General features: G+C 46.3%; 1 protein-coding gene across 5 annotated transcripts in view; it reads left to right on the forward strand.

Annotated features, from left to right (window-relative positions):
- The window catches only part of LOC140393802 (6-phosphofructo-2-kinase/fructose-2,6-bisphosphatase 2-like), a 98,763-nt gene that overhangs the window by 33,212 nt on the left and 46,798 nt on the right, over positions 1-18,753 (forward strand). For all 5 annotated transcript variants that reach the window (XR_011935732.1, XM_072480254.1, XM_072480251.1 and 2 more), the window contains 5 exons: positions 47-172; positions 3,563-3,659; positions 10,830-10,896; positions 13,898-13,972; positions 18,251-18,307. Coding sequence is in view for 4 of the 5 variants with exons in the window: in XM_072480254.1 (XP_072336355.1) it covers positions 47-172; positions 3,563-3,659; positions 10,830-10,896; positions 13,898-13,972; positions 18,251-18,307 (422 nt within the window). In the remaining variant the exon portion in view is untranslated. The remainder of the gene's footprint in view (positions 1-46; positions 173-3,562; positions 3,660-10,829; positions 10,897-13,897; positions 13,973-18,250; positions 18,308-18,753) is intronic.

Genomic DNA, 18,753 nt, shown 5'->3' on the forward strand with positions numbered 1-18,753 from the left:
TCATATTTTTGTTTTGCCATGTTTAAACATTTTCTCTTAATTGCAGCATGGGCATCCCACATGACCAACTCCCCCACGTTAATTGTGATGGTGGGATTGCCTGCTCGAGGGAAGACCTATGTTTCCAAGAAGCTCACTCGCTATCTCAACTGGATTGGTGTTCCCACCAAAGGTGAATCATGATGTAACCTGTTATTATATAGATCTGACCTCACAAGTGTTATGATTGCAATGTTTTGATTCAACACAGTGGCAGGAGCAGCAGACTTGATGTCTTATTACATAGATGCACAGATGGGATTATTATATCACAGTAATAAGCCAGAGCATTATTCCTACAATGAAAAATGTTTCCTTTCTGGTGCACTCCCATTTGTGAAAGTGCTTGACATAATGCATTCTGCCGGTGCAGTATTACAATCCTCACCTAATGGGCTGAATCTTACCAGGATTTGGCAGTGTCAGGATCTCACTGAAAACTGGCGCAGAACTCTCCAGTTCAACAGACCAGTTTTCTCTCCAGATCGTGAGCCACTTTGTCAAAAAAATAAGTGAGTAAACGTCTTTTACATTGTCATTCTGGCTCTTAGATGGCTCTTAGAACCGGGAACCGCCTCCACACAGATCGGGGTGCCATCTCTAAAGGGCGCCCCAACCAGCACTGCAATGAAAACCAGGCCACAAGCAATCCAAGGATTTGTGACTGCTCTTCCTTCTGCCGGAGGTCTTGGGGATATCTGTGCCACCATATATAGACACAAGCCCCCCCACCCCCCAATCCCCCATGGGCTCCCACTAGGGTCCAGCCTTGGCACTACGTCCTGGCACAGGTTGCCACTGCCAGGTAGTGCCAAACTAGCAACGGCCCCTGGTACTATCTGAGCATGTGGTGTACTTTTTCATCTGCCAGTCCAGACGTAGTAGATTTATTACATTTAATTACATAATTTATCATGGTGAGATTTGAACGCCATAAACCTCACACTGCATGTAGCCCCTTTCTAACGTGATCTGCTATGTGGTAATTTCAACAGAATAACAAGTCTCAAGCATTGCATTTCTTCCCTCCGCTGTTGATAGCTTTGCCCTTGCTTTGTGATGTCTCTCCCCTTGCAGGTTGACAATTATTAATTTTTAATTCCAGGACTTGAATTTCAGTGAACCAGCCATGTGCAATATGCTTTTTGGAGTTTGTGGATCATCCTGGAGTATCCGTGATCCTGATATTGCTGTATTAGTATTAAGCCTTTTGATTACACTTGTGCCATTATTGTTTTTTACTTTGTTTCACTACTCTATGTCCTATGTCTTAGACCATTCTGCCTCATAAGCCTGTTCCACCATTCAGTTGGATCAGATGGATCAAACTGATTTTATATGGTGGGCCTGATCCAGAATCCTACCATTTTGTATGAGCCACATTCAATAAGAGTTATAAAAATAGAACATTTAATTTTATTTACCATCAATGATTCTGCTTCAAAAGTATTTCACTTAGAGTAAGATGCACCGCGATATCCTAAGGCCATGAAATACACTGTAATAAAAATATACTGGTGTTTCCTGATTCCCATCAATATTTGGAACAAGTGATTAGGTATAGCTAGCTATCTTTAGTATCCATTGCAAAGTTGAGAAAGTAGTTTAAATCTGTTTTAATTCATGATGGGGCGGTACTTGTTTACATATGTACACGGTCCCAAACATGGAAAAAATCTTGAATCATCAGACTTCAGATTAGGAAAATCTGGGACCAATTATTGATCGACATGATAATATTGGGAAACATGTCCTGCCATGCTGCAGTTCTCTGGCCCAATTTTGTGATAGACATAATAGGAAAACTTTCAAAACTTATCACTAATACCTCACTGAAACTAAGACCAACTTTGGAGCCGCGGGCACAGAATAATGGAGAAATAAAGATGTTTCTGCCAGTGCTTCAACTTTTCCCCAGAGGATGTACTGTGGAGGTGCACTTAGAGTGCAATCCCTAAGCATTCCATAAATAGGCAGAATGATTATTTGTATGGCGCACCAGTCCCAATACGTACGCGCACTCATTTGGTCACGCCTGCCCACGGGCATGGCAAGACAACACTAAAGGCTCAGTAAGAATGTGTTTTTGCAGGCCTCACTTCAGGGGGAAAGCTCCACTTCAGGCAGTTCCAGGAACAGAAATGGGACCCGCTACAAAAGCACATTGTTGCCATTCTCAAGTCTGGAGCCTGCTGCCTGAAGAGGAGCCTGGTGAATCCCTTTGCTTCTGGATCTCTTATGTTGCCATGCCTGCTAGGACGCACAGCTGCTGCTGAAGCTACACATCTCTAATTGGTGGTATGGTATTCATGCTACAGTCTCGACAGTAATAGTAATGGACGCAGACATTAATATGTTATGCTGCGTATCAGGCCAATTGTAAATAATTGCTTGTTTATGCTGTCACTGAAAAAGGCCTCAGATTCACATTTGAGTTCTTAAATAAGTTAGTAGGTTTTGTGAGATAACTTGGGATCTGGATGTCACTGACATGGCCAGTATCTTGAATTGGGTGTACATACATCTACAGTGCTGTTAGGGAAGGAGTTCCAGGACTTTGATCCAGCAACAGTGAAAGAATAGTGATTATGGTCTCAAGTTAGGAAGATGTGTGGCTTGGAGGGGTGCACCTGCTGCCCTTGTTCTAGCTGGTGGAGGTGACGGGTTTGAAAGATGTTGTTGATGGAAGTTTGGTGAGTTACTGCAATGCATTGCTGCTATATGATAATGACATACAATTTTGTACCATGCCAAATACTTTTTGCATAATTTACACTGCTGTAGGTTTACTCCTTAATAAATTGGTTCAGCCCAATTTATTGCGGCCAATTCATTTCTCTACTCTTAAATTCAATACCTTGTTTGAGATGGGGGCTGGTTTAGCACAGTGGGCTAAATAGCTGGCTTGTAATGCAGAACAATGCCAGCAGCACGGGTTCAATTCCTGTACCAGCCTCCCCGAACAGGTGCCGGAATGTGGCGACTAGCGGCTTTTCACAGTAACTTCATTGAAACCTACTTGTGACAATAAGTGATTATTATTATTATGCTCCTCTCTCTGTCTCAAACATGGTGTCACATTCAATCATATTATTGTCATTATTTGCAAGCTTTTAACTTGTGTCAGATTGTCAATGTATTCCGATTCATTACTTATCACTAAATAAGGTATGACCTATTCGCGAAAACAAATTGAAATAGAATTAATTCAAGCAAACCTAATATCTGCTACAAGCGCAGCTGCTAGTGTTGTGCAGCTCATGTTTGAACCAGGCTTGTAGCTGCTCACTTAATAGTGGGGAATCTATTGAGGTGTCATCTAGATACGAGATGAAATGCTGATGGTCAAAAAAGGCGCATGTGATATAATGTAGTCATATGATATATTACCCACTCTTTGAACTAGAAAAGGGAGATGCAAATTTTCCAGAAATTTCAGGAGACTGATAATTGGAATCTACCGAAAAACAAATCCAACTTGAATATCCAATTTCTTTCTTACACTTTTCTCTTTGACTTGCAGTTTTTAATCTGGGTCAGTATCGCCGTGAAGCTGTGAAATCATACAAGTCATATGAATTTTTCCGTCATGACAATGAAGAAGCTATGAAAATCAGAAAGTAAGCAAATGTGTCTATCTCTTGCTGAGTACAACATGCTTAATAACTCAGCCAAATAATTAAGTAGATAACTAATATTCAAGCAGGCTTGAGATATTCTACTGAAGTAATGTTTTTCCAGTCACCAGTTTCCCCATCCGACCCCATCTGTTCTGAAGGCCTGTGGTTTTCTAGGCACAGGTGACATATGGGTACTACGCCCATGTAACAATTCATATGTAAACCTCAGGCTAGTCACCGAGTATATAAACTAAAATTGCCACAGTTCCAGATGACCATAGACTGCTTCCCCCTTTGAGGGAGAGAGCTAACTGGTGGTGAATTATCCTGAGGCCACCACACCTCAGGCAAGGGGCAAGGTTAAGAAAGAAGACAGGGCCTTCGGGAATTGAACCCGTGCTGTTGGCCTTGCTCTGCATCACCAACCAGCTGTCTAGCCAACTGAGCTCAGCTACTATCTACTAAGTACATTACCACTGAGCTCCGTCTTTGTTCATGCATGCACTTCTAGCTATCAGAAATGGAATCCTGATTAACTTTGTACTCCCTAATTTGCATTGAATCTGACAATAACTTGTATTTATATAGGTTGTTAACTTATTAAAAAATATTCCATACTGTTTCACTGAAAAGTTACATAAATCAGTGTCAATCAAAAGAGAGAGAGTTTAGGTGGCCTATATCAAAAGCTTGGGTAAAGAAGTGGTTTTCAAGGGGAATCTTACAGCATATCAAAAGTAAGGGAGGTCAAACAAATTAACAATTGCAGTGGGGAATTAAGGGCCAAAGGCTAGGCTGTTCATAGTTTAAGTATGTACTTGTAAACAACTTGAGGGAAAATATTTTATCTCAGCACAAATTTAGTATAAACCTAAGATCTTACTGATCTGATGCTGAGCACTTGTTGAACTACCGAGGAAAGGATTAATATTTTTATTGATATTGTGTAAGAACCAAGCTTGGATTCTTCAAAGTGAATTTCACATTTGAAGAGTGGGAAGGAAAGGAGCTGATTTCCACTTTCGTAACCACTCACTGGCTATTTAAAAAAATATATATATTTTATTCAAGTTTTTTGGCCAAACATAACAATACGTAGTGTTTCTTTTACACAACAATAAAGCAATATAAATAACCGTGGCCAGTTTAAAACAAATAAATAAGTAATATATAAACAAAAAAAAACTAAATGGCAACTGCCTTGTCCAAAATAAATACTCTCCAAAAATACAATCCAACAATCCAATATACAATTACATATACCAAATACCTATACATATACATTAACATCCCTGAGAGTCCGTCCGATTCCTCCCCCCCGCCCCTCCCCCCTGGGTTGCTGCTGTTGTCTACTTCTTTTCCATTCCCTCTATCTGTGAGGCAGTCGACGAACGGTTGTCACCGCCTGGTGAATCCCTGAGCCAAACCCCTTAACACGAACTTAATCCGTTCTAACTTTATAAACCCTGCCATGTCGTTTATCCAGGTCTCCACACCCGGGGGTTTGGCTTCCTTCCACATTAACAATATCCTGCGCCGGGCTACAAGGGACGCAAAGGCCAACACGTCAGCCTCTCTCGCCTCCTGCACTCCCGGCTCTTCTGCAACCCCAAATATAGCCAACCCCCAGCTTGGTTCGACCCGGACCCCCACCACCTTCGAAAGCACCCTTGCCACCCCCACTCAGAACCCCTGTAGTGCCGGGCATGACCAAAACATGTGGGTGTGATTCGCTTGGCGCCTCGAGCATCTCGCACACCTATCCTCTACCCCAAAAAATTTACTAAGCCGTGCTCCAGTCATATAGCACCTTAAATTGTATCAGGCTTAGCCTGGCACACGAGGACGATGAGTTTACCCTACGTAGGGCATCAGCCCACAGCCCCTCCTCAATCTCCTCCCCCAGTTCTTCTTCCCATTTCCCTTTCAGCTCATCTACCATGATCTCCCCCTCGTCCCTCATCTCCCTGTGTATGTCCGCCACCTTACCGTCCCCCACCCATGTCTCTGAGATCACTCTATCCTGCACTTCCTGCGTCGGGAGCTGCGGGAATTCGCTCACCTGTTGCCTCGCAAAAGCCCTCAATTGCATATACCGAAATGCATTCCCTTGGGGCAACCCATATTTCTCCGTCAGCGCTCCCAGACTCGCAAACGTCCCATCTACAAATAGATCTCTTAGTTGTACTACCCCAGCTCTTTGCCATGCTCCAAATCCCCCATCCATTCTCCCCGGAACGAACCTATGATTGTTTCTTATCGGGGACCGCACCGAAGCTCCCGTCCCTCCCCTATGCCGTCTCCACTGCCCCCAAATGTTCAATGTAGCCACCACCACCGGGCTTGTGGTGTATTTCTTTGGTGAGAACGGCAACGGCGCCGTCACCATTGCTTGCAGGCTAGTCCCCCTGCAGGACGCCCTCTCCAATCTCTTCCACGCCGCTCCCTCCCCTTCTCCCATCCACTTACACACCATTGAAACATTGGCGGCCCATTAGTACTCACTTAGGCTCGGTAGTGCCAGCCCCCCCCCTGTCCCTACTACGCTGCAAGAATCCCCGCCTCACTCTCGGGGTCTTCCCAGCCCACACAAAACTCATAATGCTCTTCTCAATTCTTTTGAAAAAAGCCTTCGTGATCACCACCGGGAGGCACTGGAACACATAAAGGAATCTCGGGAGGACCACCATTTTAACCGCCTGCACCCTACCTGCCAATGACAGGGGCACCATGTCCTATCTCTTGAAATCCTCCTCCATCTGTTCCACCAACCGTGTTAAATTGAGCCTATGTAATGTACCCCAATTCCTGGCTATCTGGATCCCCAGGTACCGGAAGTCCCTTGTTACCTTCCTCAACGGTAAATCCTCTATCTCTCTGCTCTGCTCCCCTGGATGCACCACAAATAACTCACTTTTCCCCATGTTCAGTTTATACCCTGAAAAATCCCCAAACTCCCCAAGTATCCGCATTATCTCTGGCATCCCCTCCGCCGGGTCCGCCACATATAGCAACAAATCATCCGCATACAGAGATACCCGGTGTTCTTCTCCCCCCGAAGTACTCCCCTCCACTTCCTGGAACCCCTCAGTGCTATGGCCAGGGGTTCAATCGCCAATGCAAACAATAACGGGGACAGAGGACATCCCTGCCTCGTCCCTCTATGGAGCCGAAAATAGTCAGACCCCCGTCCATTCGTGACCACGCTCGCCATCGGGGCCCTATACAGCAACTGTACCCACCTGATATACCCGTCCCCAAAGCCAAATCTCCTCAACACCTCCCACAAATAATCCCACTCCACTCTATCAAATGCTTTCTCGGCATCCATCGCCACCACTATCTCCGCTTCCCCCTCTGGTGGGGGCATCATCATTACCCCTAGCAGCCTCCGTATATTTGTATTTAGCTGTCTCCCCTTCACAAACCCAGTTTGGTCCTCATGGACCACCCCCGGGACACAATCCTCTATCCTCATTGCCATTACCTTGGCCAGAATCTTTGCATCCACATTCAGGAGGGAAATGGGCCTGTATGACCCGCATTGCAGCGGGTCTTTTTCCTTCTTTAGGAGGAGCGATATCGTTGCCTCTGACATAGTCGGGGGAAGCTGCCCCCTTTCCTTCGCCTCATTAAAGGTTCGCATCAGTAGCGGGGCCAGCAAGTCCAAATATTTCTTATAGAATTCAACTGGGAATCCGTCTGGTCCCGGGGCCTTCCCCGCCTGCATGCTCCCAATCCCTTTCACTACTTCCTCCGTCTCAATCTGTGCTCCCAGCCCCACTCTCTCCTGCTCCTCCACCTTAGGAAATTCCAGCTGATCCAGAAAGCACATCATTCTCTCCTTCCCGTCTGGGGGCTGCGCTTCATATAATCTTTCATAAAATGCCTTGAACACTCCATTCACTCTCTCCGCTCCCCGCTCCGTCTCTCCCTCCTCATCTCTCACCCCCCCTATCTCCCTCGCTGCTCCCCTTTTCCTCAGTTGGTGGGCCAACAACCTACTCGCCTTCTCCCCATATTCGTACTGTACAGCCTGTGCCTTCCTCCATTGTGCCTCTGCATTACCCGTAGTCATCAAGTCAAATTCTACATGTAGCCTTTGCCTTTCCCTGTACAGTCCCTCCTCCGGTGCCTCCGCGTATTGTCTGTCCACCCTCAGAAGTTCTTTCAACAACCGCTCCCTTTCCCTACCCTCCTGCTTTCCTTTATATGCCCTAATAGATATCAGCTCCCCTCTAACCACTGCCTTCAGTACCTCCCAGTCCACTCCCACCTGTACCTCCCCATTATCATTAATTTCCAAGTACCTTTCAATACACCCCCTCACCCTTAAACACACACCCTCATCTGCCAATAATCCCATGTCCATTCTCCAGGGTGGAAGCTGTTGTTTTTCTTCCCCTATCTCCAGGTCCACCCAGTGTGGAGCATGATCCGAGATGGCTATAGCCGTGTACTCCGTCCCCGTCACCTTTGGGATCAGTGCCCTTCCCAAAACAAAAAAATCTATTCGTGAAAATACTTTGTGTCCATAGGAGAAAAACGAAAACTCCTTACTCCTAGGTCTACTAAATCTCCAGGGATCTACTCCTCCCATCTGCTCCATAAAATCCTTAAGCACCCTAGCTGCAGCCGGCCTCCTTCCGGTCCTGGACCTCGATCTGTCCAGCCCTGGGTCCAGCACCATATTAAAGTCTCCACCCATTACCAACTTCCCCACTTCTAGGTCCGGGATTCCTCCTAACATACGCCTCATAAAATTGGCATCATCCCAGTTCGGGGCATACACGTTCACTAATACCACCGCCTCCCCTTGCAGTTTGCCACTCACCATCACGTATCTGCCCCCACTATCCGCCACTATAGTCTTTGCCTCAAACATTACCCGCTTCCCCACTAGTATGGCCACCCCCCTGTTTTTTGCATCTAGCCCCGAATGAAACACCTGCCCCACCCATCCTTTGCGAAGTCTAACCTGGTCTATCAGCTTCAGATGCGTCTCCTGAAGCATAACCACATCTGCCTTAAGTTTCTTTAGGTGTGCGGGTACCCGTGCCCTCTTAATTGGCCCGTTCAGCCCTCTCACATTCCACGTGATCAACCGGGTTGGGGGGCTCTTTACCCCCCCCCCTTGACGACTAGCCATTTCCTTTTTCAATCCAGCTCCTCACCCGGTTCCCACGTAGCTGTATCCCCCCCAGGCGGCGCCCCCCCGCCCCGACCCCCCCCTCCCATACCAGCTCCCCCTTCTCCCCAGCAGCAGCGACCCAGACCTCGGCTTCCCCCCGTGACCTCGGCTCACACTGTGCGAGGCCCCCTCCTTCCTGCTTCCCTGTTCCCGCCATGATTACCATAGCGCGGGAACCAAGCCCGCGCTTCCCTTTTGGCCCCGCCCCCAATGGCCGGCGCCCTCAGCTCCTCATCCTCCCTCACCCCCTCCCCCACGACATGGGGAAAAGAGAGAAGTTACAGGGTCGCAGGTTTAACAACTTGGGAAGTCCTCTTTTCCCCCCTTCATCCCACAAATTCACCCCCCCACTTTTGTCCCAAACGTTCTTTTTCTGGCCCGCTCACTCCAGCTTCTCCTCGACAATATAAATGTCCACGCCTCATCTGCCATTTCGAAGTCGTGGTGTTTCCCTAGATGTGTGACCCACAGTCTTGCCGGTTGCAGCATTCCGAATTTGACCTTCCTTTTATGCAACACCACCTTGGCCCGATTAAAGCTTGCCCTCCTTCTCGCCACCTCCGCACTCCAATCTTGATATACGCGGATCACCGCATTCTCCCACCTACTGCTCCGAGTTTTCTTTGCCCATCTGTGGACCATTTCTCTGTCCTTATATCGGAGAAATCTCACCACTATTGCTCGAGGAATTTCTCCAGCCCTCGGTCTTCGCGCCATAACCCGATAGGCTCCCTCCACCTCCAGCGGACCCGTCGGGGCCTCCGATCCCATTAACGAGTGCAGCATCGTGCTCACATATGCCCCGACGTCCGCCCCTTCTGCACCTTCGGGAAGACCAAGAATCCTTGGGTTCTTCCTCCTCGCATTATTCTCCAGCACCTCCAGCCTTTCCACACATCTTTTGTGTTGAGCCTCGTGGATCTCCGTTTTCACCACCAGGCCCTGTATGTCGTCCTCATTCTCCTGTTCCTGGGTCTTTTGCTCCTCCTTTAGCCCCTCAATCGCTTGTAATATCGGGGCCAACAGCTCCTTCTTCTTCTCCTTTTTGAGTTCATCTACGCAACGCCGCAGGAACTCTTGTTGGTCAGGGCCCCATATTAAACTGCCTCCTTCCGACGCCATCTTGCTTTGTGCCTGCCTTCCTGGCCGCTGCTCTAGAGGATCCACCGCAATCCGGCTACTTTCCTCTCTTTTTTCCATCCGTGTCCAGGGGGGATTCCCTTCTGGATTACCGCACAATGTTATTTGCCGTTAAAATTGCCGATGGGGCTCCTATTAAGAGCCCAAAAGTCCGTTCCACCGGGAGCTGCCGAAACGTGCGACTCAGCTGGTCATCGCCGCACCCGGAAGTCCTCACTGGCTATTTTCATAACCAGTGTTATCACGACCAGTGACAAGTCACTGCCTTTCCTTTGGTTGAAGGTAGTCAAATCATGACGCTCTCTCGAATGAACATGGGAGAAAAGCAAAAAGAAACAGGGGAGAAAATAGTGGCGAAAAGACAGTCAGAGTATTGGGAAAAAAAATCTCAATCTCTAAATATTTAAGCTATGGGGTAAATTATAGATTAATAGAATATATAATGTATCCAATAGAATGTACAGCATCCAGGATTATCCTTATTAAAAAGGTTCAAAATGGCTGTTGTGATATGGAATAACCAAGGTACATGCTCTTTACTGTGTTTTGGGGGATTTACAGGACTAGACTCAGGAGGACTTTACTAAATTTGTACAACAGAGTTCAGTAATGTTCTAAAACAGCATATAGCATCCTAGACAGGATGAAAATGGATCATTATGAACTGAGAGCACTACATATACACCTTGGGTGCATGCTCAATGCTGCAGAGTTGCTGTGCTTTTATTGTGCCTCTTAACTTGCAGAGATAAATATGGCAAAAATCTGGCTTCCAAAATCTGCACTCAACTGTGCTGAGTTATTTGTCTGATTATTAATTTGCCCTTTGGTTTTCATAGAGAATGTGCGTTAGCAGCATTAAAGGATGTGAAAACCTACCTCACAGATGAAAAAGCACAGATTGCAGTAAGATTTTATTTAAAATTATTTTGATCATATCCACAACTTAATTTTTTAAATTAAAACATGAAAACATTTTCCTGCTACAGTTCCCAGTATTGCACATGTTAATAAACTGGAATAAAGCAAATCCTAATAAGTGACTTAATTTTATACTTTATTGAATTGTACGTATTGATATAGGAGTTATTAAGTTATGCAGGCTTATGCATGAATTGTCATGCAAAGAGAAATTAATGCCACAAGATGTGAATGTCTTCACATTGAGGATACCCTCCAACATCTTGTGTGGCACGACCACCATGCCAAATGGGAGCGATTTCGCACAACTCAAGACTGGGCAATCACGAGGCACTATGGGCCATCAGCAGCAGTAGAACTGTACTCAACCACATCCTGTAACCTCATGGCTTGGCATATCCCTGATTCTACCATTACCACCAAGCCAGGAGATCAAGAATGCTGGAGGGCATGCCAAGAGCAGCACCAGGCACACCTGAAAATGAGGTGTCAACCTGGTGAAGCTACAGCACAGGACTACATGTGTGCTAAACAACATCAACAAGTGATGGAGCTAAGCAATTCCACAACCAATGGAGACCTAAGCTCTGCAGTCTTGGCATATCCAGTCTTGAATAGTGTTGGCAATTAAACAACTCACTGGAGGTGATGACTCCACAAATATCGCCATCCTCTATGATGGAGGAGCCCAGCACACCAGTGCAAAACACATACGACAGAGGGGGAGTTCTGCACCTCTTAGCTCGTGACCACCTCTTGGGTGTCCTCAGAGCAGGGTCAAACAGCGTATAGCAAGCTGGCAACCGACGTTTCTTCATCGACCGTTGGCGTAATACCACCTCATCGGAAACGTATGGTGATTGAACCTCCATTGCGAAGTCAAAATCCTCGCATCCTGCAGCTCGGCATCAAGTCTCTGTGGGACGGTGCTTGTGGAGCCTCTAGTGCTGGGGTTGTCCTGGTCTATCCAAAAGGAGATTGTCTATCACGGGCTCCTCGAGACAATCGAGGTGCCTGCTCTATTCCAGGTCTTGCGCACTAACCCGGTACGACACCCGCCCGGTGTGCTCAATGATATTGCTAGGAACCCACTTGGCGCCATCTCTGAATTTGCGCACGTGGACTGTGTTGCCTGGTGCGAATCGACGAGGTGGGGCATGCTCGACAGGGCAACGCCCCAGTGGTGTACCTTTCCGCCGTTATCTGGTAACGCCAAGCTGGGGTGAGTTTGAAGCCGAGGCCCAATGAGAAGTTCTGCCGGTGCCACGTCGGTGGTGGTGTGGAGCAGTAACAGAAAAGGAAGCGTGCCAAATGCCTGTCAAGGGATCCTGAGTTCTGCTTGTTCATGCATTGCTTGAGCATTGGACCCCTCTTTCAGCCAAACCATTGGAAGCAGGGTGATATGGGGCAGTGCGTATCCATTCATCTGCATGAAATTTTCAAACGCACAGTAAATGGTGTTCCGTTGTCCGAGACCAACACTTCTGGGATGACGTGTGCCAAAAGAGAACCTGAGCTCCTCGATCATCACTCTCAAAGTATTTGACGACATCCTGTGGCCTTCCAACCAGTGCGCATTGATGATGAGGAGGAACATGGATCCCTGAAAAGAGCCGGCAAAATCGGCATGAAAACGTACCCACGGTCGACCCGGTCATTCCCAGGAATGAAGCGGTGTCACCGGTGGGAGTTTCTGCTGCTCCTGACACACTCAGCTCTATGGAGCGAACCACTCAATCTCTGCGTCCAATCCTGGCCACCATTGGGCAAGCATCTTCATCTTAGACACGCCGGGGTGTCCAATATGGAGGCCTGCCAATATGGGGCCCTGTCCCTTATGCGGAACCACCACTTGCATCCCACAAAGGATATACCGTCCTCCATGCTGAACTCCATGATCTTCGAGGCAAAAGCTTTCCAATCACTGGGAAAGGGCCCATACAACACAATATGACGAACCTTGGATAACAGGGGGTCAGTCTGTGTCCATGCAAATATTCGGGCCGCTGTGACCGGCAATGTATGCATAAAATAAATTATAGAGACAACCTCGTTGCCCCTGCAGCTTCATCGGTAGCGGGACCTACTCCATACATCAGCATTCGCAATCTGCGTCCCAGGGTGGTGTTCCAGCGCATATTCGTACGCTGCCAACAAGAGAGAAATTCTGGCCGACTTTCTAGGCGGGATGACCCTGTCCTCTTTGAAGAACCCCAAGAGCGGCTAGTAATCGGTCAACATCGTGAAACGCCTCCTGTAGACATACTGGTGAACCTTTTTTATCACAAAGACCTTGGCCAGGCCCGCAGGGACTACTATGCCCAGCTCGGGTCGGGTTTAAATACACTGATCCCTGTCCTGCCGCGCCCTTCAGCGGGGAAGCTCGTCCTCCACGAGACTCACGGGAAGCCTAATCAGCCCAGCTCTGTTGGGGTTACAAGTATTCTCAATTCAAAACTGGTGCCAAAGGGGTGTTTGCTCACACTTTGTTCAATATTTTCATCCACTAATGTAATCCTTTGCTATGGCACTTCCATTCATGTTCTGCTCCATTATGAGTAAGAGTTTGTTAATCCCTCCCCTTCTTTCTCAGATGACTCTCCAACACTGCTTCAGTTGTCCATCCTATAGTTTGTGATGCAGTTTGGATAATGTCAGGGAGCCTGTGATTAGCTGGTGTGTATCTGGTTCTGTGACAGTGCATTGCATTGGCCAGTTCTACCTCGTGTCTGAAATGCACCCCTTTCAGGGCAGTGCTAGGTTTAGCAGCCCTGCCATCTGCCAGATAATAAGGCTTAAAGTAATACTTTAACAAAGCATTGGTAATCCAGTGCTCTCCATCTGGAGGCATAAGATTCCTATTCAAACTATTGTGTTGCTCTGTTATTTAAGTGGGGTCATTTTCTTTACTTACATTGAGAGTTAATTATTTGTGTTTATTTAAAAAAAATATACATTTAGCGCAATTTTTTTTTCTCCTTCCCAGGTCTTTGATGCAACTAACACAACCAGAGAGAGAAGAGATTTAATCCTGGATTTTGCACGTGATAGTGAGTTCAAGGTTCGAAATTAGGAGAAGTATTTATTTAATTGTTTTAGTTATGATTAACAGAATCATTTAACTACTAAAAAATATCAAAATTTATCCATTCAGTTTAACATGGCTCGTGAACATTTATTTTTGTTAATAGTTGTGGAGTTGAAGTAAAAATTGACAAACACCATGGACTGATTATGTTACGGCACTAGTAATCAAAAGACCTGTGTAACACCAAACACAGTGTACTGATGGTCTAGAGACTTGAATTCCAATCCTATCAACGTAGCTGGGGAAATTAAATTCAGTTAGTTAAATGAATCCAGTATAAAATGAATCTAGTATGAAAAGCTAGTCGAGTATAAGAAGCTGGTATAAAAAGTGTGCCGGTTTAGCTCAGTTGGTGGAACGTTAGTTGTGATGCAGAGCAAGGCCAACAGCGCGGGTTTGTTTCTGTACCAGCTGAGTTTATTCATGAAGGCCCTGCCTTCTCAACCTTGCCCCTCACCTGAGGTGTCATAATGCTCAGGTTAATTCACCACCCCTCAAATGGGAAAGCAGCCTATGGTCATCTGGGAGTATGGCAACTTTACTTATTATAAAAAGCTAATATCAATGCAGCTGACTATGAAGTTACCAGATTGCCCTAAAATTCTTGCAGTGTGTGCAGGGGAGCTTTCTGGAACAGTACATTTCCAGTCCTACCAGGGAGGAAGCTGTGCTGGATCTGGTCCCAGGAAATGAGGCAGGCCAGTTGGATAAAGTCAGATTGGGGGAATAGTTGGGAAATAGTAATCATAATAAAGTTCAATATTAATTTGGAAAAGGATAAATATCAGTCACGGATTAAGATTCCAGACTGGACAAAAGGACAAATTTTAGAGGTCTAAAATTTGAACTGGAGCAAGTTGATTGGAACAGCATTTTGGTGGATAAAGCAGTGGATGGAAAATGGGATACTTACAAAGTAGAGATGAATAGGGTGCAAGCTAGGTACACACCCACGAGAATTAAAGACGGGTTTTCAAAGCTAGAGTACCCTGGAGGACTATTGAGGAGAAAATAAGGAAGAAAAAAAGAGGCATGTGATAACGTGCCGGAATAATAAAAGCAATAGAAATCCGGGGCGGGATTCTCCCCTACCCGGTGCGGCGGGCGGTTCCGGCGTAATGGAGTGGCGGGAACCCCTCCGGCGTCGGGCCGCCCCAGAGGTGCGGAGAGGGGCCAAGCCCTCACCTTGAGGGGCTAGGCCCGCGGCGGAGTGGTTTCCGCTCCGCCGGCTGGCGGGAAAGGCCTGTGGCGCCACGCCAGCCGGCGCCGAAAGGACTTCGCCAGGCGACGCATGCGCAGGAGTGACAACGGCTGCTAACGTCATCCCCGTGCATGTTTAGGGGAGGGGGTCTCTTCCGCCTCTGCCATAGTGAAGACCATGGCGAAGGCGGAAGAAAAAGTGCCATCATGGCACAGGCCCGCCCGCGGAACGGTGGGCCCCGATTGCGGGCCAGGCCACCGTGGGGACACCCCCCGGGGCCAGATCGCCCCGCGCTCCCCCCCCCTTCCCCAGGACCCCGGAGCCCGCTTGCGCCGCCTTGTCCCGCCGTTCAAAAGGTAGTTTAATCCACGCTGGCGGGAGAGGGTTGACAGCGGCGGGACTTCGGCCCATCGCGGGCCGGAGAATCGCTGGGGGTGGGCCCGCCGACCGGCGTGCCGCGATTTCCGCCCCCGCAGAATCTCTGGTGGCGGAGAATTTGGACACGGCGGGGGCGGGATTCACGCCAGCCCCCGGCGATTCTGCGACCCGGCGGGGGGTCGGAGAATCACGTCCCAGGAAGAGAATCTCAAATGCTAAGGCTAAGGCTGAAATAAGGACGGCTAAGAGGGAGCACGAGGAAAGGATGGCAGGCTGTGCTAAAACAAGTAGTAAAATGTTTTTCAAACATATTAATAGTAAAAGTAGTGAAGGATAGAGTGGGACACATAAGGAACAATCAGGGTAAACTGCTCACTGAAGCAGGGGGTATGTCAGAGGTGCTAAATGAGTACTTTGCTTCTGTCTTTACCAAAATAGAAGATGGTGACAATGGCCGAGTTGAAAATGTGGGTGTTGAGCAACTGTGCAGTATATTCATCCATAAAGAATAGGTGCTCCAAAGGCTGGCATCACTCCAGGTACAGAAATCGCCAGGCTCGGATGGGATGCATCCTAGATTGCTGAGAGAGATAAGGGAGCAAATTGCAGAGCCATTGTCAGAAATTTTCCAGGCCTCTCAACTCAGGATTAGACCCAGGGGACTGGAGAATTGCAAATGCGACGCTGTTGTTTCAGAAAGGGACAAAGGATAACGCAGGAAACTATAGACCTTGACATCGATAGTGAGAAAACTGATGAGGTCATAATAAGATATATTATAAAATAATATGCACTTTTGAGAAAAATAAGTTAATACCAGAAAGTCAAGATGGCTCTGTCAAGGGCAGGTCATGTCTGTCAAATTTAATTTAGTTCTTTGACGAGGTGACACAGGAAGTAGTTGGGGATAGTGCTGTGGACATTTGGGCTTTCAGAAAGCATTTGATACAGTGCCATATGGCATGTTGGTTAACAAATTAGAAATGTTTGGTATTGATGGGTCCTTGGCAGCATGGATTAGAAGCTGGCTAAGAGATAGGAAACAGAGGGTAGATATAGATGGGCATTTCTCAGACTGAAGGCAAGTTGAAAGTGGTGTTCCACAGTGGCTCAGTGTTGGGACCCTTGCTTTTTCTGATTTATATAAACGATTTAGAGATGTGTGTTGAGGACAACATCTCTAAATTTGCAGATGATATTAAGCTAGGGAGAATAGTGAATTGTGAGGATAACAGAGGGATATTGACAAGTTGGCCAAATGGGCAGCCACCTGGCAGATGAATTTCAATGTAGAGAATTGTGAGGTAATGCATTTTGGTAGAAGAAACATGGGGAGACAATATAGGCTCAATGGTACAACTTTGAGGGGCGTACAGGAGCAGAGAGAGGGACCTCGGGGTTCAAGTGCATAATTCTCTGAAGGTGGTCAGGTAAATTGAAACAGTTGTTAAGAAGGCTTATAGGATCTTTGGGTCTATAAATAGAGGCACAGATTATAAATGCAAGGAAATGGTGCTACACCGCTACAACTCATTGGTCAGACTGCGTTTGGAATATTGTGTTCAGTTCTGGGCACCTTATTTAAGGAAGGATGTTAAAGCCCTAGAGAGAATGCAGAGGAGATTTACTGGAATGATACCAGGAGTGAGAATTTTAGATACAAGGAACGATTTGAGAAATTGGGCTTGTCTCCTTAGAGCAGAGAAGATTAAAAGGTGACCTTATTGAGGTGTTCAAAATTATGAACAATTTTGACACGGTTAAAGAGGATATTCTGTTACCACTGGTTGGTAAGTCAGTGACTAGATGGGTCATGATTTCAAAATGGTTATGAGGAGAGCTAGGAATGAGATGATGAGAAACATCTTTACTCAAAAGTTGCTAGGTTTTGGAATGCGCTGCCTGGGAGACTGCTGGAGACAGATCCCATAGGAGGTTTCAAAAGAGAACTGGATATTTGAAAGTGATGAATTTAGAGGTCTACGGCGATAGGGCTGGGGAATGGGACTAGCTAGGTAGCTCTTTCGGGAGCTAGTGCAGACACAATAGGCTGAATGGCCTCCTTCTGCACTGTAAACTTCTATGATTCTATTGTTGGAAAAACACATCTGGTTCGGTGGTGTTTAGGAGAAGGAAATATGCCTTCATTATCCAGTACGTCTGGGCTAAGTGTGACTTCAGCAATGTGAGTGACTAAACTGACCTCTGAAATAGCATTCAGTTACCAAGAAGATGGCTTATGATCACCTCCCCAAGGGAAATCAGAGATGAGCTGTAAATGCTAGTTTTGCCAATACAGGCCATATCCCATGAGAGATTTTTAAAACAATTGTGAAATAGAAGCTTTTTTCTTCGTGAATTATGATGAATAAAAATCACTTTACCACTAGATAATTGCAATTATCTGTAACTGCTTTCAGCTATGGCAAGTTAAAGTTCCTGTATCGGTTACAGAGCTTGTTATTTTTCTGGTTAAGAAATAGAAATGCTGTATACTTTTTAAATGAAATGCAAAAAGATGTTTAAAAGAACTTTTAAATAAAATAGATGAAATAATTCTGTTATCTGACCTCTTGTAGTTATTATCTGGAACATTAATTGTGTAGAATTATTTGGTATTAGGTGAACTTAGTTGACTGTTTGACTAAGGCACAATGACTGTTTATTCCCAGGTGTTTTTTGTTGAATCTGTCTGTGATGATCCAGATGTCATTGCTGCAAATATAAAGGTATGTAGCAGTATCCAGAGCTTCCTCCGAAGGAAGATCTACCGAATCATTTGTCTGTAAAAGAAATTCCTGCTGCAATAGGTCACCAGAAAACAACTTTGCTTTTTATTTTCTCTCTGCAGAAAAGAGCATAGTTTCTTTTCTGAACAGAGCCACAGCTAGTACTGCATACATTGTAGGTGGAGGATGCCAGTATTGTGGGCATCCAATGTTCCTGTGTGGTTACCTACATCACACTGAGTATCATCAGATTATGTTGCCCTGTGGAATCTGAAATTGTATGTTTTATGATGCATGTCAATAGGTTTACTTGTAAATTAATTAATTATGGAGTTTATGATGAGAGTGATGTATGTTTTGTAAACCCTGCCAACGCGATAATTCCTGAAATACCTGCAAAAAGACAATCCTGACTGGGAAATCCCACATTATTTGCTTTCGCACCA

Source organism: Scyliorhinus torazame, chromosome 17 (assembly GCF_047496885.1).
Source record: "Scyliorhinus torazame isolate Kashiwa2021f chromosome 17, sScyTor2.1, whole genome shotgun sequence".
Classification (NCBI taxonomy): Eukaryota; Metazoa; Chordata; class Chondrichthyes; order Carcharhiniformes; family Scyliorhinidae; genus Scyliorhinus; species Scyliorhinus torazame.